The sequence below is a fragment of the Diceros bicornis genome, chromosome 35 (genome assembly GCF_020826845.1).
Source record: "Diceros bicornis minor isolate mBicDic1 chromosome 35, mDicBic1.mat.cur, whole genome shotgun sequence".
NCBI classification, from domain to species: domain Eukaryota; kingdom Metazoa; phylum Chordata; class Mammalia; order Perissodactyla; family Rhinocerotidae; genus Diceros; species Diceros bicornis.
In genome coordinates this window covers 22,158,849-22,186,590 of record NC_080774.1, presented here as the reverse complement: position 1 = coordinate 22,186,590, position 27,742 = coordinate 22,158,849, and the positions used below count along the sequence as shown (strand labels likewise).

Below are 27,742 nucleotides of genomic sequence, written 5' to 3'. Positions count from 1 at the left end.
AATAATAATTATAGTTTATAGGTATTTAGCATATTTATATGTAAGTATATATGTATATAAATATATACATATTTTATATATGTATATATTTATATACAATTTATACACATATATACTTATATACTTATGTATGTGTATAAATAAATATAAATTTTTTTTCATTTAGCGTTAATATAGAATTTCTAGAATTATGTAAACTATAGTTATTTTTGGTTGCATATGGTATGTATTGCCTCTGGATTATAGAAATCACCTAAAATGTGGAATGAAACGGGTAGTGAAAAATGTCTGTAAGCACGTTAAAGATTAAAACAATGGCTGAGTCCAGTGAAAGGAAGTGATCTTATGAATTAGTAATGAGAGTGCATTTACAGGTTATTGTCTTACTGGGGTCTGAGTTTTAACGGCTGCTGGTAGTTTAAACTAATAGAAGTCTGAATAGCCCATAATAATCTGAGTATTCATTCTGTTTATGGATTGTTTCTTAATAGAAACACTGAATAGTATTGCCTTCCTTAAATTACTTCGAAGGATAGTTATAAAAATGAAAAAAGATAAGGTAAGTAAATATGTTTTGTAGACATGAAAGGTGCGCTCTCTCACTCTGTGTGTGTGTGCATAATATAAAATTATAAAATTATGTATTAATATTAAGTTTATTGAGTAGTAGTTTGAGGAGTTGTTTAAAACTTCATTTAGATCCCATGAATAGAATTTGTGACAATTTCAAAGTACATTGGACTGAAAAAGTTAAATATGTGTTATAAACATATAGTATTGTAAGAGCATTTAAGTTAAATAGATTAAGTATTTCAGAAACAGATGTTGTCATATAAACAGTGAATGCATTAATATGTCCTTTTTATGTATTATTTAATCAGGTACGAGGTCCATTGCTGGTTATGTACTAGTAACACTTTGTTCATTTACTTGTTTTTACTCTGTGTGCTTGAAAACAAACTGCATGTTCTTAAGACTATTCTTAAACTTAAATATTTTAGTAATTTTCTGGCCCTTTCTATAATTGGCTGGAAGGAAGGGTGTTTTCCTATAATCACAGCTGATAATAATAGTTTTTAAACTAATCCAGTTAAAGAATACAAAGGGCAACAATCTTATTTTGTTTTTAAGCAAAGCACACATATTTTAGATAACAGCTTTTAAATATTATGTCTGAATCACCACATTAAAGGTAGCCATGTTATGTTACTCATTATTAAAATTGTCAATAATAATCACACATTGATTTTTCCCTTTAATTATGTAAAAGGAGAAATATAAAATAAGTGGAATTTGAGTGTCTCTCATTTATCTTGCACAGTACCAGATACTTTGGTGAGATGTAAAGAAATCTCCAAGCCCTTATCTTTGAGAAGCTTATACTATTAAAGGTTGGATAAAAATATCTTAAAAATCATCAAAAGACAGTAAATGTAATGTGTGAATAAATGCCCAAGAATGTAATAAAATTAATATGTGTTCTAGAAGTGAAGAGAGTGAAAGTTTTAAATATAATTTGCCTGAAAGAAGTATGCTTACATTTTATGATGTGGGAAGAAATCAAATTTGATTACGAACGGTTCACTAGGTTTTTGAACGAAGACCATTTCAGTCTCAGTTGCTGACCTGTTGTTCTAATCAGGAATCACTGTCAGCCTTGTTGGAGGGTAGTGTATAAGTAAAACGTGCATTATCTTTTCTTTATTTCCAGGCATACTTCCGACAGGGTGTTGCCCTCCAGTACCTCGGACGTCATGCCGATGCCCTGGCAGCTTTTGCATCTGGACTGGCTCAGGACCCCAAGAGTCTCCAGCTTCTGGTGGGGATGGTAGAAGCTGCCATGAAATCTCCCATGAGAGGTAAATATGATAAAAGTATTTGGCCCAACACTAATTTATTTCTTTCTTTTTGTGAGGAAGATCGACCCTGAGCTAACATCTGCCAATCCTCCCCCTTTTTTTTGCTGAGGAAGACTGGCCCTGAGCTAACATCCATGCCCATCTTCCTCCACTTTATATGGGACGCCGCCACAGCATGGATTGACAAGCAGTGCATCGGTGCGTGCCCGGGATCAAACCTGCGAACCCCAGGCCGCTGCAGCGGAGTGCGCGCGCTTAACCGCTTGTGCCACGGGGCTGGTCCCAACACTAATTTAAAGTAGGACATTTCTAGCCTCCAAAGACTTTAGACTCAGGCATTGAGAATTGATAGGTTATCAGATTTGCTAAGATTGGATATTTTAGACAAAGAAAGATGAAGAATCACTGTCAATAGCTGACGTTAATGAGGCAGAATAGGATGGTGGTAAGGCCAGTGGCCTGGAAGTTTGTGGACCTAGATTATAGTTTGGAATTTTTCACTAACTAAGTATATGACCGTGGGTAAATGAATTGACTTCTCTGGATTTTAGGGTTATCTAAAGAATCCTTAAGTTTTTTGTAGTTCTAAGATTCTGTGCCTCTAAACCACAACACCTCTAGTAGTAAACTTATTTACTCAGTTGGACCAATATGCCATCTAGAAATAATCAAATAAGAGAAGACATTAGACATTTCATGAAAGGAAATATGGATCTAACTGTAGGCTATGTCTAACATTTTTCAAAGGAGCATTAAAACATTATGTTGATTTAAAAGTAAAGAGAGCGAAGCAGACACACTAGTTTACATGGTTTTCTCCTGTTACACTTCTATTTTATACCAACTGGTATTCTGGAAAAACAGTGGATTGAAACTGGTACTGTGGAGGTTGGAGGAGTTCTAAGGCCCAAGACAGATTGGTTTCACTTTGAGGAACATTAATTTTTGAGTCATGAGCTCTTGGGAAGATAGGGCTGAAAGTGTACACCAATTGTCATCTTTGCAGAGTGATGGAGACACTAAGGCAGATTGATGGCAAATAGTAGACAGCTAATAATGTTCTGTATTAATTAGATTATGTCAAGCAGAACTCTGTTTTTGTTTCTGAAATGGTACATTTTTTAATGAACCTAAAAATTTTGATGGCAGTATTATTGGACATTTTATCTAGTTTTGAAAATGTTTGCAGCATTAGATAGTTTTAATATACTAACTAGTGTGGTACTTGGCTCAAAATATATGCTAAGTAAAAGTTTGGTGAACTAAATGGGACTCATGATCTCTGGGCAATTCATAGCTATAAAAAATATTTTCCTGAAAATTGAAGATTTCACGTTTTAGAAAAAAGTGGTAAGGAAACCTCTCTTTATGTGAGTTTATAATCCCAAACAAAGCTGAGTCTTTGCAGCAGGAACCTAATGGCTTCTCCCAGTGGGGGCCTTGCTGTTAATAAACTCTGACTTAGAGCAGATGCGCTTTGGAGCTCCAGGGCCTGGGGGGGAAATGGACAACAAGAAAAATCAATCTGTCTCTCCTTTCCATTCTTCTAGTATTTTCTTGTTCTCTCCTTATACCCCTCCACGAGTAACTTCTATGGAACATTTTTTGTTTAGTTCATGAAGATATCACTTCTTTATTCTGAGATGTTTCTGCTGCTGCCTTAGAATATAGGAGTGAATGTGTTGAGATCAGCAGAATCATGCTTACCGTTTTGCCTTTGAAGAAATTTGTTTAGATAAATGTAAGGAGGTCTTCCCTGCACTGCGAGAAATAGCGCAGCGCTGCTGTCACCCTTAGGTTTTTGTGTGCCATGTTCTTTCCCATCTTATACCGAGTGACCTAAGGCTGACCCTGGAGAAAGCTGCATCTTGCAGGTGCCTGGAGCGCTTCAATATTTTCTTTTCTGTCCTTAAGGCAATTTAATTTATCTCGTTTATTTTTAGCATTGCCTTTACTGCTTTATCTATTCCAGGTGGGCTTTTCTTATCGACATTTTATAAGAGACTATTGCTTTGCATGGTGTTGTTCTGTGCATCATCTCACATCTTAATGACCTCTCTTTTTGTCATATGGTTGTAATTCACAAAATCTGTCACCATTTGCTGCCCATTTTTTCCCCACTGTTTATTTTAGCCTCCTGCAGCTTTCTAAGTTTCTGCCATTGTTGTGTAGCTATGCAGTCTGTGTCACTTTACATACAGGTCTGATCTATTATGTCAGTTGTTTTTGTTTTGTAATTCTTAGCTGCACTAGAGAAAGCTCCCTAGTCCAGGTGCGTCTGTAAACAAACAAAGCTCCCAAGATGTGCACAGTGATCCTGTGGTTTGGCCTTTTTTGGAAGTTTCAAGATTTCATTTGTTTTTTAAAGGTAGGGCCAATTATATTAATATACCCTTGTTCCGAAGTAAATATATTATATTTGTCTATATTAAAACTTACTTGATTTTTTATGGTGTTGTTGCCTATATTGCTAACTGAACTAAGTCTGTTTTACTTTATTTTTATGATTTCACTCTTGGTCACCAACCAGATATCAAACTGTTTCTCCTGTGGATATACTTACATCATTATATGTAATGTATTTCCTTTAAATCATTAATGAAAATATAAAAACAAGTATAAATATAAAATGATACTCTCTTTTTCATGACTCCTGAAGTTATCCTTTTACTATTTTCCATTTCTCCTTTTTAGATAGTCTATTAGCAATGTCAGTTCATTGTATCTTATAAATGTTTATGCAAATTTGGATGGTGTACTACTGCCAACCACAGATTTAATAATATAATTACAAAGTGAGATTGAGTTTACCTTTATTTGTGCCTCTAAAGATGCCAAGGCTGCTTCTTGCTCAGGGTTCTCTTGTGTATATTTTCTCTCTTTCCGTTAATTTGGTAATCTAAAGACTATTACATTTATGGGCTATCACCTGTTGTGGTGTTTCTACCAGCTCCAGAGGATCCAGGGAAGCTGATTTTATGAAGTGCTGTTGGAAAATGGCTGTTGAATGTAGTATTAGTTTTTCTCTCAGGGTCAAGTTGGGGCTCACCTTTTATTTGCCTAATTGTCCATCCTCAGTGAACAGTTTCCCTCTGATTCTCTTTTAGGTGGCAGTCACTTTTCACAAGAGGCCTGTTTCTGATATGTTATGTTAGAAAAAATAGACTTTTCCCCCCAAAAGACTGGAATGTAATTCTAGTGCTATTTGCTGTTCTATTGACTGAACAAGTTTGCTTCCTTTCTCTATACCTCAGTCCTTATCTGTAAAAGGGAAATGATAATATCTACCTCCTAATGTTGTTCTGAGAATCAAGAACTAGAATGTGAAGGCAGGCACCTTGTAGGACGCCTTCCCCTCTGCAGTGTGATGCCCTTCTCACTGAGGAGTAGAAGCAGCAGCAGTATTAATCCTGCTCTTGTGTTGAGGGCAGGCACAGTGTTGTGGGTGTGGAATGAACACTGCACAGTGCATGTGGTCCTCTTGCTGAGTGATCACTGAAGAACTTCCTCTCAGGCTTCAGTGCCAGGAAAAGCTGTGTTTCTCCTGAGAATTGATGTGTTTTTATCTAAAAGGTCTGGGAATTTTTAAAGTGATCCTTTATCCTTTTACTTTGTCCTCTATGAACTGTAGAGCCCAGTGTCCTGGTCACCTTTAGGAAGTGTGGCAGGGCTTACAGTCTGCCTCTCTGTATGTTGAGTTTTATTGTCTTACCTTTACTTTCTGCTCACTCTGACTTCTGTGTGTTCCACCTTATTTCTATAGAAGGCCTTATTTCTCTAGAAGGAATGAAGTAGAATATAAATAAATACACAATGAAACCCAGAAAAATGTGAAGTGGCTTAGACAAAGTGCTAAACATGTCAGTTGTTTTTATTTTCATTTCTTGAGGAGGGTTACATTTTCCTTTTAGTACAAATCAAAAGTTGTTTTTTTAATTGTGGTAAAATATATGTAACATCAAATTGACCATTTTAACCACTTTTTTTTTTTTTGCTGAGGAAGGTTCTCCCTGAGCTAACATCCACTGCCAATCTTCCTCTTTTTCACATGAGCTACCACCACAGCATGGCCACTGACAGACGAGTGGTGTACGTCCATGCCCAGGAACCGAACCTGGACCGCCAAAGCAGAGTGCACTGAACTTAACCACTAGGCAACTGGGGCTGGCCCTAACCAGTTTTTAGTTATACAATTCAGTGGCGATTAGTACATTTACAATGTTATGCAGCCATCATCATTATCCATCTCCAGAACTTTTTCATCTTCCCAAAGTGACTCTCTGTACCCATTAAACAAAACCCCCCTATTTCCCCTCCCCTCTGCTCCTGGCAACTATCATGCTATTTTTTGTCTCTATGCATTTGACTATTTTACGTACCTTATATAAGTGGAATTATGCAATATTTGTCCTTTTGTGACAAATCCAATGATTTTTAATTTAGTTTTCTCTTTAACAAGTTAGCCTAAGAAAACGTGAAAACAGAAATTAAGTAAATATTATGAACCTTACCTGTAAATTTGTTTTTTGGGGAGTAATTGGATTTATTTTATCCTCATAATACTTTGCTTACCTTTTTACCTTGTCAGTAGTTGCTGTCCCCTGTTTGGATCCCTGTGTTGGAGATTCATTCCAGGATTGTTTCTCCCAGTCTTCTGGATTTGTGATTCAGTACTATATTTTAGTGATGTATCCAAGAATAATTGGTAGTGATATCACTTGGTTTTTAGGAAAGTTGAAGCCTTTTTAGTCATGTGTGCTAGGGAAATGTTATATGGATAACTTGGAAGGCTTCAGAATGTCTTCATAGTGCCTTAGACAGATTGAGCTCTGTAAAGATGTTAGTTACCTTGAAGGTGATCCATAGGAGACAGTCAGTAGGGTATCATTCCTTTGGAATAAGGCATTATGCATGTTAAATGCATTTCCTCCTCACATTCTATAATTTTTTTTTTTTTTTTTTTTTTTTTAGTGAGGGAGATCAGCCCTGAGCTAATATCCGTGCTATTCCTCCTCTTTTTGCTGAGGAAGACCGGCTCTGAGCTAACATCTATTGCCAATCCTCCTCCTTTTTTTTCTTCCCCAAAGCCCCAGTAGATAGTTGTATGTCATAATTGCACGTCCTTCCAGTTGCTGTATGTGGGACACGGCCTCAGCACGGCCGGAGAAGCGGTGCGTCAGTGCACGCCCGGGATCCGAACCCAGGCCACCAGCAGCGGAGCGCGTGCACCCAACTGCCAAGCCACCGGGGCGGCCCCTCTGTAATTTTTTAAATTCTAAATATGTCTGAAATTTATCCCTCATTCTGCATCTGTTTTGTCATTGCAAATATAAGACTTTGGTTTTCCTGGCTTTATCTCTTCCAATTCAGTCCATGCTTTGTTTGCTTCCAGAATGAACTTTCTAAAATGTAAGTCTGATTTGTCGTTCTATTATTCATAGTTCTGCATTTTCCCCATTGCCTACAGATAGAGGCCAACCTCCCTAGTATAAGAGATCTTGCCTCTCTTTTATTCTTATGTCCAAGGTACTCCCAGCTAAAATTACCTGCGGTTCCCAGAAAACACTGGTTTCTCCTATCTCCAGTTTCTATTCAGATATCACTTCCTCTGGAAAGCATTCCCAGACCTACCTGGGTAGAGTTAGTACCTTTCTCCTTTGGGGTCCCATAGCACATCCTACCAATGCTAAGAACTCTGGATTGAAAGTTGTATCATTATTTTATATATTACTAAGAAAGAAGAAAATGCTATTGATTAAGTGATGACCATTTTTTCTTATCACTTTTTATTTTATATAAACTGAAAGAGCTCTCTTAGGCCCATTTAGACATAGAAGTGACAAACCAATGTGAGGCACCATCAAGTTCAGAGATATTAAATCCCAAATTCAGAGATGTTAATATGTGAATAGATGTGCATCTCAAAACTGATGAAATATAGTATATCTCTTAGCTGAGTGTGATTGTTTATTATTAGTCTCTACTACATTCCTACAACCTCTTCAAGTGTCAGGAAATTGACTTTGTTCATCTTAAATTCTTAAAGTCTTTACATTTTGAAAGCGTTCATAACTGGTGTTCAATGAATGTTGCGAAGTGCCTTTACATTCTTATGGAGTTGGTTTGACATTGGCTATTTCATGTATTATGCATAGTTTCTAGAAAGAAAAACATCTTAACATCTACAGGCTGCCAAAATGTTGTTCCACCTAGCCTGATAAAATCACAAAATTAGACCCTTTGCTAACAGCCTAAGTTTACTCTAGAATAGGAATTAGAATCATAGAATAGTAGAGTTGGAGACAATCTTAGAGATCACCTAATCCAGCCTATATATTTTTTATGCATTAAAAAAAACTTGTCTTACCACTTTATTCATCAAAAGCGTATACAACTACTAACCAGAGCTTCTGATTAGTGAGCGTGGACCAATGCAACCTAATTACAGCCAAAAGCAGAGAAATTTGATATTGTAAAATTTTTTACATTACATAATGTGAAATGGACTTTTGTGTGTATGTATCTGTGCATATGCATATATTTATACATATATGTACATAAATATATAGAGATATATACGTATCTATAACACGTATAGATAGATTTATATAACCATCACCACAATCACAGTCTATACATTTGACAAAATGAGGAGACTAAGGCTTATTTGGCTTTGGAATCCAGGTCTCTTTATCCTTCTCTAGTGTTCTCTTCATTATTCCACATCAGCTTCCTTCCCTATAGATATTCTTTGGTCTGTTCATGCTGACCTGTTCGTCATATGCTATCATTCCATGTACCTGTGTTCTCCTGGCGCCTTTCACTATGACAGACCTTCTGCCTGAAATACTCTCCACGCTCAGGAATAAAGCAAAGGCTTGTCTAAGTCCTACCCTTTCTTCGGGAAATCCAGTTCTGCTTCCATGAAGCTTTCTGATTATCCTTGATAATCACTCCCTTTTCCAAACTCTTAGAATATGTACTTATATTAGCTTGCATTATAATTTATATTTTAATTTATTTATATTCTCTTTCCTGTATATGACAAATGGAAATTTGATCTTTTATCTCTTGTTCCTTCAATTTCATTTTTATTTGGTGAAAATTTGTACAGTTGAAGATTTCTTTTTCTTTTGAGAGTCTTCCAGGTATTTCCCTCAGTCCACTAACTGTGACAATGTTCTTTCTTCTTTCTATTGTTGTGTAGTTGTAGAGGCTCAGTTAGGTGGCTCTTTTTTTGAACTTAGCTATGGTTGCTATGGTTAAAAAAATCACCAGCTGGGGGCTGGCCCGGTGGCATAGCAGTTAAGTTTGCGCGCTCTGCTTCGGTGGCCCGGGGTTCGCAGGTTCGGATCCTGAGCGCAGACCGATGCACTGCTTGTCAAGCCATGCTGTGGCGGCATCCCATATAAAGTAGAGGAAGGTGGGCATGGATGTTAGCCCAGGGCCAGTCTTCCTCAGTAAAAAGAAGAGGATTGGCAACAGATGTTCGCTTAGGGCTCATCTTCCTCACACAAAAAAAAAAAGAATCACCAGCTGAAGCATAGTATCTTTGCTGGCCATCAGTCATTTTGGTCTGTTAGTATCTGAACACTCTTCCTGTGTTTTGGGAATTCCCTATCTTATACTTCTGCCTCCTGCCTTCCACTATAAAAGCTGAAAACATCAGATCCTAGTTTTCCCGTCCTCCTTTGCAGGCGGGACCCCACCTTTGAATCAGGAGCTAAAGGTTCAAAGAAGAAAGGATAGCACAAAATTTGTTGAGGTGGTGGTGAGTGGTGACAGTGACATCCATTTCCACAGGTGGCATTCAGTAGCGGTGGAGGCAGCACTGCAAGCTGTGGTGTCCTGTGTTTAGTCGCGGCAGTTATGTTGCCTTCACCACAAAGCTTTTATGGCATGATTTTGACTATAAGTCAGGAGGCCTGGTTTTCCACCCTTCCCAGTAGCTACTTAGCGCATTTCTTTTCTACTTAAAACCGGGCAAGATTCGTTTCTTTTGTAAAAACTAAGAATTTTGCTTGGTGTGGTATCATGGAGCCTGGACTTAGAGCCCTGCAATGGGTTCTTGTCTTGGCTCTGTCCCAAACTGTGTGACCTTGGGTGAATCACTTAAATACTCAGATTCTTCGTTTCTAAAATAAGGGTATTTTCAAGGCCTTTTCAGCTCTAAAATTCTATTATTTTTGCTTCTGCTAATTGGCCGATGGTATGCTAATGTGATCATCATTGGCTGCCAAACCCATCAGCGGGTACCACAAAAATTCTGCTCACAGTTATTTCAATGTGCCATTGTTCTTTTCTATTCTAGCCATTCCTTGGTTCTTGTGCCTGTATTCAACCTTATTGGTTAGCTAGTGTTTACTGGCACGATGCACTGCTTGCATCTTGACAGCTGTAAAAATGTTCTTTGTTCTCTGTTTTGTGATCTGATTGAAGGGAAAAATGCTTTAGGCGCCAATAGGTTTTGAGCTTTCCGTGGTAATGTTGATTCAGATGAGAGCTCCTTAGTGGAGAGTTGAGATTTGAAGTCATAAATTGTAAAAATTACATTTTAATGCAGTACTGTTGAGAGATTCAAGATTTAAAGAGACTAGCCTTTTTTTTTTTTTTTTTAACATATGCACAGTGAACAACTAACGTGAAATAGTTTTTCAGGAAAGCTAACAAATGCATTGTAAGTGCTACCTCATTGTAGGGTTAGAGGCCACCCGCATTCAAACTTAGCTTCAAAAGGAAAGAATCTTCCTTGTGGCTTCCTGACTCCTACTCTATGTACTTTTTAAACACTGTATGAAAGTAAAATGAGATCAATATTAATTTTGTCTTCCATCTTACCTTAGTAAACTCAGATGATTTCTTTATGGTTTTGTTTGTCACCACAACAAAAATTGATGATATTTTTTATTTGGTCACACTGGTCTCAGAAGCAGCGATGGACACTGGATTGCCAGTGAGGATGACGGGTATTTTGCTGGGAGAGCTTCTTTTATTGCATCTTCTAGGGAAAAAGGTGGATAGAGTTTATTAATCAGTCATTCAGATTCATGTTTAACAAACATTTATTGAACGCCAGGTGTGTTAGGGACTTTCACTTAGGTGGCAATGGCAAGTTCTTTCTTTTGTGCCCACATTGTGCCAATTGCTATGGAGTTATAATAAAATATTAAACAGTCCCTACAGCAGTCTTCAGATTTAGCTGGGAAAATATTTTTAAAATTAAAACACGTGGAACAATTTTAAAATAGTTAAGGTCCAAACTGTGCAATACTAACAATAAAAATGCAGCAGAAGTTTAGATACAAAGATTAATGTGGGCTTGAGGACCCAGGGATACTATACAGTGGAGATGGGACTTGAGGGATGTGTTGTAATATTTTGAGAGGACGACAGGACAGAGATGGGAGAACCTTTCAGGCAAAGTGGTGTGTCATGATCAAAGAAAGAGCAGAAGGGAGGATGAGTTAGGCATACGTATGCAAGAGTGAAGAGAGGGAAATTGCTGGACTGAGGTTGGTGTTACAGAGTCACATGCATAAGTGGACAGTGAGGGTAGTGCTGGATTAAAGGTTGAAGAGTTAGTACTTGAAGTAGGCCATAAAATGGTATGATAAACATTTGTTTCTAGAGCATATTAGAAAAGATTCTTTTGTGTATCATCCTACATTCTCTTGTTTTCTTTTGTTTTCCTTCAGACTCCCTCGAGCCCACTTATCAGCAGCTTCAGAAAATGAAACTGGACAAGAGTCCCTTTGTGGTCGTGTCTGTGGTTGGGCAGGAACTCCTGACAGCTGGCCATCATGGGGCCTCTGTGGTTGTCTTAGAAGCCGCTCTGAAGATTGGCACCTGCAGCCTCAAACTGAGAGGTTCCGTTTTCTCTGCCCTGAGCAGTGCTTACTGGTCTCTTGGAAATACAGAGAAGAGCACTGGATACATGCAGCAGGACTTGGATGTGGCCAAGACCTTAGGTAGAGTGATGCTTTTCTCCTTTATTTCACTACAGAAAGGAAATAAAGAAAGCTGATTAACCTGTTTGAATGGGAATAACATATGCAATGAAAAGTGAGTGTGTCTCTAGAACATTCTCTGTTTTGGAGTATTCAGTTCTTTAGGGCTTTTCATATAACAAGATACCAAGGCTCCCAAAAGGCCAAGCAATGTGGGTTAACATATTCATTACCCTCCTCAGAGATTTGGGCTCACAGATTTGATATCTCAAATGATAGTATTGGTGGGTGAATCTTTCATCTTAATTTTAATTTTTGCCTACATTAGAATACCTCATCATTTTGTCAAAGGAGACAGTATAGTGCAGTGGTTAAAAGCGTGGACTGTGGAGCCAGACGGTTCAGTTTAGAATTCAGGCTCTGCCACTTACTGGCTGTGTGACCTTCAGCATGTCACCTAACCTCTTTGTGCTGCCATTTCCTCATTTGTAGAATAAGTGTGACTTATGATTATGCTTGTCAGTGTCATTATGTTATAATTGTCATCATATTATGATTGTCAATGATTATTCAAGGATTTGCAGGATTGCAGTAATAGAAGAGATATGGTTAATCTACCATTAGCGTACTTGTAAAGAAGCAACATAGTATAGTAGGTTTGGAGTCAAATGACTGAACCAACAAGCTGATGGTTGTTCAGAACCAAAGGTCGTTAGCAGAGCAATGAGGTGGCTCAAACAGCAGCTGGTTTGTGTCAAGGTCTTTAACCTCTCATTTCCAGGACACCTATGTCTCTGGCTACAGTTGTATTTTATAACAACAATAACAGTTGTTCTCCAGAGATTTAAGTTCTGGGCCATAACTTCCTGCATAGAGTCTTGTAGAAGAAAATAACTTTTCTAAAAGAAGGCGAGTGAAATCTTAGCTAGTAAATCTGTGGCTCTTAGATTAAGATAGGCATTATATATTATAAATAATGCTATAACTTAGAGAAATTTTATCTCTTTTTTTTTAAAATCCAATTCAGGTGACCAGACAGGAGAATGCCGAGCTCATGGGAATTTGGGCTCTGCATTCTTCTCCAAAGGAAATTACCGGGAGGCTCTCACTAACCACAGGCATCAGTTGGTGCTCGCCATGAAACTCAAGGATCGAGAGGTAGGAAGTTTACCTGTGGACCAAACCTTTTTTTTGAAACATCGAGTCTTTTTTGTTGTTCAAAATATTTTAGGTACCTTAAAATATTACTTTCAGGAGTTGATAATCATTACTTCTATCTTTCATCAACAATCAGGTGTTGGATGTCTACCACATATACGCTGTGGGGATTTAGAGATAAATAAGACAGGGTCCCTGACCTCAGGATCTAACAGCTTGATCAGATATGTTGTTCTTATTCTCTTCAAATGTGCTGTAGAGTCGACATATGTAAAATTAGCAAAAAGCTATAGCGTCATGATATATTTATTAAAATAAATAAGCACACTTTATGCTTTATTTGAGATGCAATATTATTACTGCAAACTGTTCACATTGTTTGTTTGGTGGATTTTTAACTCGGATGATAGAAGTATTAAGTCTAACTGAGAGACCTGAATTGTAATGATAAAGGAATATCATTCTAGTCTTTATTAGAGAAATGAAATGTAATATTCTCGGAGACTTGATATCCAGGAGATGTGGCATGATGAGCAAGTGTCTGCAGAGTGGAAAGAAGGTGGCATTTGGGGTGAGAAAGACCCAGGTTTGAATCACTCTTCCAGTACTTCCTAGTGCTGGGATCTTGGGGAGGTTATTACTTAACTCCTCTTTGCCTCTGTTTTCTTGTTCAGAAAATGATGATTCTGTTTAGTCCATATACTGTTGTGATAAGGTTAGAAATAATATACGTAAATACCTAGCATGGTACCTGGAATTCCATAAATGGTAGCTTGTAACATAGTATTATTAATAAGGAAGAGAAGGTTAATAGCAGAGGCAACAATAAATTTATGAATCAGTCTATGTGTTGGGAAATATATTTAGTTACATTTATATCTCAGAATTTCACTATGGGACATCATAGAGATTAATTATATTATTTAAATGATCCAGCATCTTCAATTCTCTAGAACATGGTCAGGCACTAGGAAGGAATTGAGGAAGAAAAAAGCCTTTGCTCCAGTGACCTGCTGGAATCTCCCATTTGGAAGGCTGGACTTCTACAAAGTCTCTTTCATCCATGGGTGTCAGAAAAAAGCCTTTGAAAACTACCAAAATAGACCATTCAAGGGTCATAGACTTTTGGCAATTTTATTCTCAAGAGAGTTGCCTAAATACTTTTCTCTTTGCCTACCTACTCTTAGTTTACAAACAATTCTTGTTTTCTTCTTCTTTTTTTGGTAAAGAAGATTGTCCCTGAGCTAACATCTGTGCCAATCTTCTTCTATTGTGTATGTGGGACACCGCCACAGCATGGCTTGATGAGCAGTGTGTAGGTCCGCGCCCAGGATCCGAACCTGCGAACCCCGGCCACTGAAGTGGAGTGTGTGAACCCAACCACTACACCACCAGGCTGGCCTCTACAAACAATTCATATAAGCCAGATGATCTGACTTTTTGATGTTAAGAAAGTGAAAAGAGGGATCAGACTTCTAGAGGCAGATGTACTGATGGCATTAAGAAGTGAGAGTCAGGTTTAAGAACTCAAACTGCATGGTTGTCTAGATAGGGCCATTTAGTGAAAGGGACAGATAAGCTATAAATATGCCAAGAGTTGTATTTATATTCTATTTCCCTAACCTTTGGGATGTATATATTATCCAATTAGTGGATAGGGTAGAAGGACTTTTACTTTTTTTTTCTTTTTTTGGTGAGGAAGATTGGCCTCTCAGCTAACATCTGTTGCCACTCTTCCTCTTTTTGCTGAGGAAGATTGTCCCAGAGCTAACAGCTGTGCCCATATCCCTCTATTTGGTATGTGGAACACCTGCCACAGCAAGCTTGACCAGCAGTGCATAGGTCCATGCCTGGGATCTGAACCTGCGAACCCCAGGCTGCCAAAGCGAAACACGTGAACTTTACCACTACACCACCAGGCCAGCCCCAGGACTTTTAATTAGGGGTATAGGATTGTCATATGTATTAAAAAGTAGAAGTGAAATTTTTCGGCATTCCTTCTTCTCAATAGTGTAATTTTCTATAGCCTGTGTTATGTGAATTTTATAAACCTTTGTTGTATAAGTTATTAAGAAATCATTGAATTATAAGGTTAGAAGGGACCTTGAGATAATACTGGTACCAGTTCCCTCCCCAAAACCTTCCCATCTTAGAGTTGCCCCCTACTGCAGACACCCTCTCTCCCCCTTCCATTGGCCTCTGCTTAACCACTACCACAGTAGTTCTCAAGCCTACCTATTGGGAAATCCTCCTTATGTATAAGGGAGAGACCCTGAGACTGATTTTTAAACCTATTTTCTTCTTCCACTCTGGGGGTAGACAGAGAATGTCCAGCTACCATAATTAATGGTCTGTGGCCTTCCTTTTTCTAAATTGAAAAATCTCATTCATTTTCTCCTCAAAGTTTCTGACTATCAAACCTTTAATAATTTTTACAACCCTCTTGCGGCTATTCCCCTTTCACTCTGACCCCCAGGTTGCCAGTTGGCCATAGCTTGACCACAGCAGAAGCCTCATTCTGGAGCGTTCTGCTGTCTAACCCATGCTCCTGCTCTGTGTTGCTGAAGCATATTATTTATCTGATTTCTAGATTAACCCATAGAATTTCTCTTTTCTCTCCCAGTATGTCTCTTCTGTTGTGTTTACCTCTGGCATTATAGTGTACCATTCATTTTCTTGAGAAATTTATTTTTTTACCATTTCTCTTAATTTTTAAGGTTGTATTTGAGTGCTGCTTCTTGCCTGTCTGCAATTAACTGGAAATCTTTATTCCCATATCCCTGAAAGCAGCCACCAATTGTTAAGACTGGAGTTAATACTGATTTAGAACTTAAAGGAATACAGTCGTGAGTCATTTAACGATGGGAATACGTTCTAGAAATGCATCATTAGGTGATTTCATTGTTGGGTGAACATCATGGAGTGTATTTTCACAAACCTAAATGGTACAGCCTACTACATACCTAGGCTATATAGTACTAATCTTCAGGGACCACTGTCGTCTATGTGGTTTGTCTTCACTGAAACATCGTTATGTGGTGCATGACTGTATACAAAATGTCTAAAGGGAACTATTGCAATGATATGTATTTCATTTAGGTTCAGAGTTTTAGCTGGCCAGTCTTCTGGGATTTAGTTCAGTGCAGTGTGACGTCTGCTCACGAAGCACCTAACGTGTGGAGCACTGGCTGAGGGTTCAGGGTGTAGGCAGTGGATGTGGCTTCACTCTCCTTGAGGGACTTATGGTCTCTTTGAGACAGAGTTTTAACACAACAAAAATATTAAAACACTGAGCAATACATGATGAATGTTCTCTTAATCGCTTCCAAGATTCTGAAATTCCAGAGGAGACAAAGACTGGTATAGACTTGAGGAAGCTTCATGAAACAGGTGGAACTCAAGCTGGCCCCTGAGTGAGATGTAGAAATTGGTGTATGGAGTACTAAAACCGGGCCGGCATTTCAGTCATGTTTTGCTGAGTGATGAGATAGTTCATACCGTTAGCGAAGATTAGATATTTTCTACTATCCTATTCAGTATACTCACAGACTCTTGGTTTATTTAAAAGGTAATATTTATTAGTTTTATCCAGTTACATAAGAAATACATGAAAATAACCAACCGTTAAGCCTACCATCCTATTAATATTTTCTGAGTATAATCTTTTGGCCATATATGCAATTATAATTGTTTATATCTAGTCAAACAAAAATTGAAATCCTTTTGTAGTACTGTTTTATAACTTGTTTTTTCGTATAAATATCTGCTACAAGTCCCATATCATTATTCTTTTAAAAAATGTAGGATATTCTTGTTTCCCCTTCCCCCTGAAAATGAACTTTAAAATCATTTTGCCAAATTTTGAAGATTCTTCCATTGGGGTTTTTATTGGAAGTGTATTAAATTTACATGTCAATTATGGATAAATTTATGTCTTTTCAATAGTTGATCTTCTATTCAGGAGCCTGGTCTGTTCCTCCATTTAGTCTTTTATGCCCCTTGCTGATCTACACTTTTGGGGAGATTTTTTCCTAGATATTTAATGTTTCTCCTTGGAAATGGGTTATTTTTTCCAATGTGTGTGTTTTTTTTTTAAACTAGTTATGGCTGGCATACAGGAAAGGTATTTATTTTGCATGTTTTGTAATTGGCCATGTGAAACTTCTCCCATTATAGCTCATAATTTTTTGTTGATTCCTTTGTATTTTCTTGTAATGCAAATAACGATAATTTTGTGCATTTCTTTCCTTATACCCCTACGTTTTTGTTTTTTTATCTCTTAATTGTTGTGCTGGTTAGAACTTTGAGAACTCTCTCAAAAAGCACTCATATACTCTTAAGTATAAAAAGTTCAGAGAATGTACTTTTTTATGATTATCCTACTCTTACATTGTTATCTGTGACATCAAATTGTACTTGGTTTCCCTTTTGCATTATTTTGATGTTGAAATAAAATACAGGAAACTGCCTTTTGAAGCAAAAATTAACTACTGTGAATGCTATGACTGGTGAGGATATTAAGCTGCATCTTTCTGCCTCTTACAACTTTGGCTATATATACATTTTAAGATTTTCCCAACTAGCAAAATAGCAGCCTGAAACCTCTTTGTCCACTTACCTTAAAAAGCAATAAGTTTTTCTTTTATACAATTACTTTCAGATACTAGGGAAGGTGATAGCTTCTCCACAGGATTTTTCGTTCTAACTAAACTTCTATCTGCTTTAATGGTTTCAAAATTAACTTCAGGTGCCCACAGAGCCCTTCCTGTGAGCTAATATTAATTGTCAGAAGAGTACGTAAATTATATTGTATTAGAGCTGTTGTTCTCTATTCAGGGAATCTGATATGCAAATATGCTAATGACTCTGAAGTTTTTTTATCAGTCTGATTTCTCTCTTGAATTTCATATTTCTTTATCCAACTGCCTCCTGGACACCCAGTGTGCCTGACTTAGCCCTCAATCTATGCCTACTTCTGCATTCACCATTTGTCCTATTGCCCAAGCCACCTCACTGTCATGTTTGGTTTGTTACTGGGTTCTCTTCTTTCTATAGTAGAAATTACATTTCTGGCTTCTCCCTTCTGCTGCACCGTCTTTTGCCTGGACTGTTGCTGTAGCCTCCTCTCACAACTTTCCACGCTTTTTAACAGACAGTCTCCTACAAGCAAAGGAGAGAGGATGTCTACTTCTTGGATCTATGAGCATAACCTGAAGTTGCTGCCATAAGTAGATAATTTCTTTCAAGTACAGTATAGTGGTTGAGAGTGTGAATTTAGATGTTAGACAAACTTGGGCTTGAACTTTGGCTTTGCCACTTATTACCGTGTGACGCTGAAAATTATATAACTCTTCTAAGTGTGATGGACATGTGAGTTGTTTCCAACTTTTGGCTGTTATGAAAAAGCTGCTATAAACATTATTGTATGTATATCGTTTGATAAACATCAACACTTATATCTGTTAAGTGTTTGGTCATACATATGTTTAGATTATTAGATTTTTATCAGCTTTCCAAAGTAATTATATCAGGTTATATCACCAGCAATGTAAGGGATTGTTAAACTTTAGTAAAAAATAAATTAAAAGTTGAAGGAAAGGTATATGAAAACACAAATGTTTGAGTAAATAACTCTGTATATATAGTTACATGGAGGAAGCGATTCTAGTAGTAACTACTTTGTTTATTGTTGTGAGAATTAAATGAGTTAGTTCATATAAAATACTTGATTAGCACAGTGCCTGAGACATCAAAAGGACTCAAAAAGGTGCCACTATTATTATTGGCATTATCATGGTCATCGTCATTTACATAATTCACATGAATGTTGCATGTGCTTATGTAATATCAGTGTTTATTTTAGTGTAAAACTGTTTTCCCCCAGATATTCAAGTAAACTGGACACTCCTGGAAAAAGTGCTATTCATTTTGTTAGGTAGCTTTGCATACCTCTTGTCACATTGGAGTATGTAAATATTCTAATTTGTGAAATCTGTTTTAACTCTGCCCTGATTCTAGTTTATTCTCTATTCAATCCGTGGCCTGCAGAGCTCTTTGAGTTACCTTCTAAAATTTAGTTCTAATCTTATACCTTCCTGCTTAAAAGCCTTTGGCAGATTTCTCTTGCCTCCAGGATTAAGTCCAAACCCCTTCATAACCTTTTCCCATTACTTGTCTTCAATTACTCTGTATGTCATACACCTTATAATCTGTTCATACAAGTCTACTTGCTGTACTTTGTTAAACATGCTTTATACTTTACCCTCTGTATCTTTACTTATTCTGGTTCCTCTGCGTAGAAGGCCCAATCTTTGATCCCTCAGCAATGTTTTCCTTATTCAGGTTTAGTTGAATTGTCTCTGCCTCACTAAAGCTCTCTTTCTCAATTTCTATCCTTTCTGCTCAATATCATATAAATGTTGGTGAAGCCTAATTTACCAGTGCTTTTTATTTTTTAATAGTTAGTGCCTTTTGAGTCCTATTTGAGAAAACATTTGTGTATGCCAAGGTCATGAAGATATTCTCCCACGAGGCTTTATTGTTTTTTTTTTTTTTAAAGATTTTATTTATTTATTTTTTTCCCCCAAAGCCCCAGCAGATAGTTGTATGTCATAGCTGCACATCCCTCTAGTTGCTGTATGTGGGACGCGGCCTCAGCATGGCCGGAGAAGCAGTGCGTCGGTGCACGCCCGGGATCCGAACCCGGGGCGCCAGCAGCGGAGCGTGTGCACTTAACCGCTAAGCCACGGGGCCGGCCCAGAAGCTTTATTGTTTTACCTTTTGCGTTTAGGTCTACTGCCACGTAAAATTTACTTTTGTGTTTGGTTTGGGCTGGGGATCAAAGTTCAGTTCTTTTCTCTGTGTGGATACCCAGTTGACCCAGCACCATATATTCACAAGACTGCACAGTGTGCTTTTTTTGTTGTAAGTCGGGTATAAGGTATGTAAGGACTCTCTATTCTGTGCTATTGATCTGTTTGTCTATTTTTATGCCAGTAGCATATTGCCTAATTACTGTAGCTTTTTAATGAGTCTAAAACTCTGATCATGTAATTCTTGTAGCTTTGTTTTTCTTCAAGATTGCTTTGGCTGTTCCAGATTCTTTATATTCATTTATATGTAAATATATATAAAAACATATATATTTTAGACTTAGCTTATAATTTCCTCTTCCTTCACTCAAACATCTTCTGGGAGTTTTGATTGGGATAGTGTTGAATCTATAAATATATTTGAATCTTATAATTCAAGAGCATAGTATAGTTCTCCATTTGTTTAGACCTCGTAAAATCTCTTCTAGCAACGTTTTATAGTTTTTAATGTAGAACTATTGCGTATCTTTCTTTAATTTTATGCTTAGGTTTTTGTGTGTGTGTGTGTGTGTGTGTGCATGCACACATGCATGTACTATTGTAAATGGTATTTTTAAATTTTCTGTTTTCCTAGTTCTCCTCCTCTACCCAGATACTCAACAACCATTGGAATAGGTTTACTTGCTCAGCCATCTGTATTCCCGTAATACTTTTTTTTTATTGTTGTATTTTTACTATTACATAAGTAATATGAGTTAGTTATTGATGTAAAGGATTAAAACACTATCCTTTCCAGAAGTAACCACTGTTACCAATTTGAAGTGTATCCTCCTAAACCTACATTGTCCACTATGGTAGCCACTACCACATGTGGCTGTTGATCATTTAAAATAGGAGTAGTTTGAAATGTAAAATACACACTGGACTTTGAGGACTTAGAATGAAAGAAAGAATGTAAAGTATCTCATTACTAAGTTTGTATATTGATTACATTATGATGACATTATTTTGGATACATTGGATTAAATGAATATGTTATTAAAACTAATTTCACTTTTCTTGTTTTTCATTTTTATGTGGTTACTAGAAAGTTTAAATTGTTATATTTGTGTTAGCATGGCTCTAGCCCATTTTCTATTATGGTTTTATTTTTCATAAGTGGAAATACTATACTGTTTTCCAAATGTTTTTTTCACTTATTAGTTTTGAACCTCTTTTTATGTCAGCATATACAGATCAACCACATTCTTTTGAACTTCTGTGTAGTGATATGTATTATGGATGTACCATTCATCTGCTGATGGAGTGTTCAGGGAAGTTTTTTTTTTTCCTTTTACAAACATGGTTGCAGTAAAAAAGACCTTGTATAAGTCTCTTTATATACATTTAGGACTAGAGTAATGTCTGACAAGTGGACTCGCTGGGTCAGCAGCTATTATACACCTTTCAAATTAAAAGATTTGCCCAAATTGCTCACCATAAGCACTTGATATCAATCTTTTAGATTTTTTTTCAAATTGATTGGCAAACCATAGACCTTGGTGATACCTCAGTTATAGCACTTATCATTTATTTATTTCTAATGGTGGTCTTCTCCCCACTATATAACTGGCACTTTCTGGAGGGAAAGAAGAATAGCTTATTTATATTGATAATCTCATTCATTCATTCAACACATGTTACTTGGGTGCTTACTGTGTGCCAGGTGCTATGAGGCCTTTGGGTATAAAGATAAACATGCCATTGTTCTTGCCCTCAAGGAGCTCAAATTTTCTGGCAAACCTCCCGTAGTGTTCTAGTCCAGTGTTGGTAAAAGCTTATCGCTTGGAGGAAAAACATTGAGGGTTACGGTAGGTCAAGAGTACTCTCCTCTCCTTGGTTCTTTTGAATGGTGGTCTTGGTTTTACTTAGAGCTGGAGAAGAAGCCTTATGAAACCCAGTAACAAATGCCAACTAAGTTTACTCATCTTTTCTTTTCTGCAATTACTTTGCTGTCAGTAACTAAACTCTAAAATTCACATTCAGTAGGGATATTTTTTATGTTCTGATAATGCCTCCCACATAAAAGATCTTTTAAAATGAAATTTTATTCCTTGTGATTTTGAAGATTAAAAGTATATCATAATCGTTATCAATTTATGACACCTGTGGGTTCACAGGAACAGTTACTGACCCCCAAAAAAGGCTGCTTGATTTTGTGAGAAGATTGAGCCTTCTGGATTTCCTTTAGGATGTAGCTACAGGAAATTAATTAGATGATTTTTGATGACATCATCCTGACCACAGTACTTTCTCTGAAAACAATGCTATTTTTCTTGGACCTTTTTGCAGACATTTTCTACACCATGTATATTAGTATATTAGTAGTGCTAATATGAAATCCACACAAAAGTTTGTGGGGGGGCGGTGTGTGAGAGAGCGAGACAGAGACCGAGACCGAGAGAAAGAATGTAGTGAGGTAATTATTTTACTTCCAGTAGTACAGGAGAGTGGGTTAAAAGGTAAAAAACATTCCATTTTAGCAGAGAACTATATCCTCAGTGGGAGTGTTAAGTTCGGGAGGGGAATGCTTGGCAACCTTTTCAGTGGTGTGTATCCTATAGGCTTTTGAGAAACAAATAAGATTGTTAAGCTGTAACTCTTCAAATCACTGAAGATTGTAGAACTTGGAAAGTAGACACTTGCAAAGAATGGTGAAAGGACATCAATTTCTTGATTGTGCTCTTTGTACGTTGCCTTATAAATCAGCTGAGCCAGACCTTTTGGGCCTGTCATGAGTTATGCAAAGCTCTTTTTCTCCTACTGGTAAAATAGTTATTACCTCTAAAGAAATTGCACACCCAGTGAATATGTGTGTATGTGTGTGTAATGTATATCTTTGCAAATCATTCTGCTCTCAGCTATTCCATTTTTTCCAACTGTATTTTTTCAAGTTCTAATTTATCATCACTCCACCTATTATATTTTTGTTTGTCCTCTTCCAGCCGTAGCATTTTATAGTCTCTTCCTCTGCAGAGTAAAAAAAACTTCAGACTAAGAATTGGAAGATCTAAGTTTGAATCCTGGTTTTACCACCAGTGGCCATATATCATGGGCAGATCTCTTCTGGAAGCTCTCTTGGTTGCTGGTTCACCATCTGTAAATAGAAAGACCGGATCAGATGATCTTTAGAGCCATACTGCCCAACACAGTAGCCCTTAGCTGCATGTAGTTGTTTTAAATTAAATTAATTAGAATTAAAGTAAAAAATTCAGTTCCCCAGTCACGATAACCACATTTTAAGTACTCAATAGCCTGTGTGCCTAGTGGCTACCATATTGGACAGCACAGAAAAAAATTTCTAGTATCTCAGAAAGTTCTGTTGAATAGTGCTACTAGAGTCTCTTATAGCTCCAATCTTTAAATTAATCAGAAGACAAAAAGTACATCAGTGTGAATCATAGAACACCTTCATTTTTCCATAGTACCTGCTGTTTATAGTAGAATCATCTGTATTCTCTGTAGATACACAGGGAAAGAGGGAAACTTCTGCTTCTAATAATGGCAAAGTAGCTTACATCAGTCCAGCCACATATAACAATTATAAACTCTGGGCAAAATATAAAATAAACAACTATGTGAATGTGCTGGAGAATGACCAAAAGCAGGCATAAATTAGAGGAGAATTAACATTTGGAAGAAAGGAATAACACTAGATGAATTTGCTGTTTTTAATATCTTTTTTTTTTGCCAGAGGGCCAGCACCAGCCTCATAGAGCTACTAAAACTTATTTAGAAACCTGTAGTCTTATTGGTTGTGCAGTCAAAAAACAGAGTTTGGGCTCACAACAGCAACCAGAAAGTGAGGAGGAAATCTTGGAAAGGAGAGAGTTACCTAGAAGAACCCCAAAATCTATATATAAATTCTGACCATATCTCTGGGTAACCCCTGACATAAGCATGGGAGGGCAGATTCCAAGCAACTCGGCTAAGGCTGAAAGAACTGAATAGAATTTCAGCTGCTGTTCACTTCAGGGGTAATAGTTTGGTGTTTGAGTTCATCAGGGTTAACTGCCTGCAAAAACAAAAAAATTTATACTCTATAGAATAATATAACAAAGTCTCAAGTGTCTACAATGTATCATTCACAATGTCCAGGATATATTACAAAATTATTAGACACATAAAGAAACAGGAAAATATGATTCCTGAAGAGAAAGGCATTTGATGAGACCAAACCCAAGATGACCCAGAGGTTGGAATTAATAGATAGAGGTTTTTAAATAGTTGTTATAACTATGTTCAAATATGGAAAGTAAAATATGCTCATAATGAATGAATAGATAGAAAATCTCAATAGAGAAATAGAAACTATCAGAAAGTAAAATGGAAATTTTAGCACTAAAAATATATCTGAAATAAAAATGTTCACAGGATGGTTTTAACAGAGTAGTGGAGATGCCAGAGAAAGAGACATGAACTTGAAGATAGGTCAATGGAAATGATCTAATCTGAAAATCAGAGAGAAAATAGATTGAAAAGAATTAACAGAGCCTCAGTGTCTTGTGAGACAATATCCAAGAGTCTTACATATGTATAATTATATATGTGTTGCAGAAAGGCAAGATAAAATAACGGAAAAAAGAATATTTGTAGAAAGGAGCTAAAATTTCCCTAAATTTAGTAAAAATAAATATATAAATTTACAGATTCTGAAAATCCAGCTAACCTCAAGTAGAATAAATACAAAGGAAACCACACCTATGCACTTTGTATTCAAACTGCTGTAAACCAATTATAAAGAGAAAATCTTGCAAGTAACAAGGGAAAAATGACACATTACAAAGAGAAGGAGCAACAATACAAATTATGGTTGATTTCTTATGAGAAATAATGGAATCCAGAAGACAGTGAAACAAAGTTTTCAAAAGTGCTGAAAGAAAAAATAATGCTGCCAACCCAGAATTTAGTAACCAGCAAAAATAATTTTTAAGAATGAAAGCAAACTAAAGACACTTTCAGATAAATGAAAACCGAGAAAATTATCAACAGACCTGCACTGAATGCTAAGGGAAAAATTTCAGGCTCATAGAAAATGATATCAAATGGAAACTCAGATCTTCAGGGAAAGAGGAATAGCACCAGAAATAATAAATATGTTGGTACATATAAAAGACTACTTTTATTTATTTATTTATTTGTGAGGAAGATTAGCCCTGAGCTAACATCCGATGCCAATCCTCCGCTTTTTTGCTGAGGAACATTGGCTCTGGGCTAACATCTGTGCTGATCTTCCTCTACTTTATGTGGGATGCCACCACAGCATGGCTTGACAAGCGGTGGGTCAGTGAGCGCCTGGGATCCAAACCTGCAAACCCTGGGCCACTGAAGCGGAGTGCACGCACTTAACTGCTACGCCACCGTGCCAGCCCCCTGACTACTTTTACTTTTTTTCCTCATATTTCTTTAATCTGCATTATGACTGCTTAAAGCAAAAAATAGAACATTAAGTTATAGGATATATAGCATACATGGATGTAATATATTTGATTCTCATAGATTGTTGTTGAAAATGTGAAATGGTACAATCACTTTAGAAAAAGGTCACTGACCCTGTTGGTCCAGCAAGTGCACTCCTAGATATTTACCCCAGAGAATTGAAAACATGAGTCCGCGAAATGACTTGTACAAGAATGTTTGTAGCAGTTTTATTCATGATAGCAAAATATGAGAATAGCCCAAGTGTTCCTCAATGGAAGCATGGATATATAAACTGCTTTATAGTTGTAAAATACATGCGGCAACATGAATAAATCTCAAAAACATAAGATTGTGTTAGAGATGTCAAACGCAAAAGAAAACGTACTTTATGATTCCATTACCAACAAGTTCTAGAACAAGCAAAACTAATCTGTGGTGAAAACAGTGAGATCGCTGGATGCCTTTGGGAGCAGAAGTAGGGGCAGAGAGTGGCCGGGAAGGGATATGAATGGACTTTCTAGGGTGATGGGAACGTTTTATCTCTTAATGTACATTTGGTTTCCCTGGGTGTATGCATTTGTCAAAACTTATCAGATGGTAACATTTAAAACTTATGTATTTCACTATATGTAAAGTTTTTATAAAAATGTAAATATTGAACTCTAGTTAGTGATACACATGTTGTAGTATTTAGGGGGAAAGTATACTAATGTCTGAAACTTACTTCAATTATATCAAAAAACAGATGGATTGATGAAAAAATGTATAGATGTGTAATAAAGCACATTTAGCAAAAGCACAGTTAATAAAATATTGGTAATTGCAGAATCTTAATATGAATATATAGATATTCGCTGTATAATTCTTTAAGGTTTTCTGTATCTTTGTAATTTTCACCATAAAATGTTAGAAAAAAAAATAGAGGATTTGTTGGTGAAAGAGGGATGAGCAGTAATCCTAGTGATCAGACCTCTTGGTGAGAGCTGACACATGTGGAATAAATTTCACTGGATGCCCCTGTCTCTGCCCCCTCCATGCTGAGAAAACAAAACCATACCACGACTCCCGTTTTCCTTCCTGGCTGTACATACACAGCATATCCTGGAACGACATCCAGCAAAATATTCATATACAGGTGAAACTAGGTTCAACTAAATGTCAGAAATTGGTGAATTGCACATGAGCCTCATAGGGCAGTTTGGATGGTATGAGTGGAAGGAGGGAGTGGCAGTCTCATCTTCTCTGCTTTAGTGAAGGTGAGAGTTCTCGCCTTAATTGCATGGCCAGTGGCCTTTTCTTATAGCATTGGCTGTGGCGAGCCACCTCTTCCTTGCAAAAATGGTGGTAGAATGGGGCAGAGAGTAAGATATAGGTCCCATGGAAAAAGTACTTTATGCAAGTTAATAGAAATCACTAGAGCCAACCCTCCCATTTTATCCTGAGAAATAGGAAGCTTGTAGAAATGAAGTGACTTGCCCAAGATCGACAGTGAATTGCTTCAATTTGTTATATTTGAGAATAATTTTCTTATGTCATTAATGTGGCACTTTACTTCTAAAGATTCTAAATTAGTCATATTTTCTCTGTAATGATACAATTTGTAGAATGTTAATGAAGTCCTAGTCATTTAAAATAGTGATTATCAGTGATAATGAATTATTACATGTATGTGATTAATGTTTACCATTTACAAATAAATTTCTTATTTTCTTATACATTATTTCATGTTATTCTCACAAAAACCTAGAGCATGTATTTGGCTTTCAGGAATGGATTTTTGTGTGGTGATTTCCCAGAGAGACAGGCTCCCTGGGCTATACCAGAAGCCTTTTGCTTGGTTTCGCATGTGCTGCCCTTTTTAGGGACTGTGAACTGAACCCAGAGGTAAGAGATGTGAGCATAAAGAGTCCAAATTAAAGGACTCAGAAACAGAATCTTGACATATTGGAGACTGCAGCATTATCCAGGGATGGAGAGGAGTTTGAGTGCTGTTGTTCCTAAGGATACTGATGACGATCTGTAATGCTGAGACGCTGTCATTCCAGTATGATGGGTGGCAGGCTGCCCTGATAGAACAGCTGCTGGATTAACTTGCACTTCCTTGATTTTAACTTTGGATTTATCTATTCTGGGGACCATGGAAACTTGGAGAAACTGAAGCCAATTAGTGGTATTATTTCTGTTTTGTAGATGAGAAAATTAAGGCTTAAGGAGGATGGGTGATTTTTCTTTAGGCCACACAGCTAGTAAGTGTTAGAATCATGATTTTGGAAAACAGTATAAAATATGTTCTGCTAGCTACTTGGAACAGAATTTTTGGTATAAATCATTAATCCTTGCTGAAATTAAATTTATCCTGTGTGTCCAGTTTTTAAAAAGATAATTTCCAAAACAAAAACCATAATTTCGTACAGTCCATTCTAATTTTGTAAGAACATCACTGAGATTGGTTTAATTTTATGTCATTGTGGGTTAGAACAATTAAAATCTGATGAGAATAGATTGT

General features: G+C 36.9%; 1 protein-coding gene across 3 annotated transcripts in view; it reads left to right on the top strand.

Moving 5' to 3' along the window:
* The window catches only part of TTC28 (tetratricopeptide repeat domain 28), a 600,025-nt gene that overhangs the window by 294,922 nt on the left and 277,361 nt on the right, over positions 1 to 27,742 (top strand). For all 3 annotated transcript variants that reach the window (XM_058531684.1, XM_058531683.1, XM_058531685.1), the window contains 3 exons: positions 1,712 to 1,859; positions 11,555 to 11,827; positions 12,834 to 12,964. In XM_058531684.1, the coding sequence (XP_058387667.1) occupies positions 1,712 to 1,859; positions 11,555 to 11,827; positions 12,834 to 12,964 (552 nt within the window). The remainder of the gene's footprint in view (positions 1 to 1,711; positions 1,860 to 11,554; positions 11,828 to 12,833; positions 12,965 to 27,742) is intronic.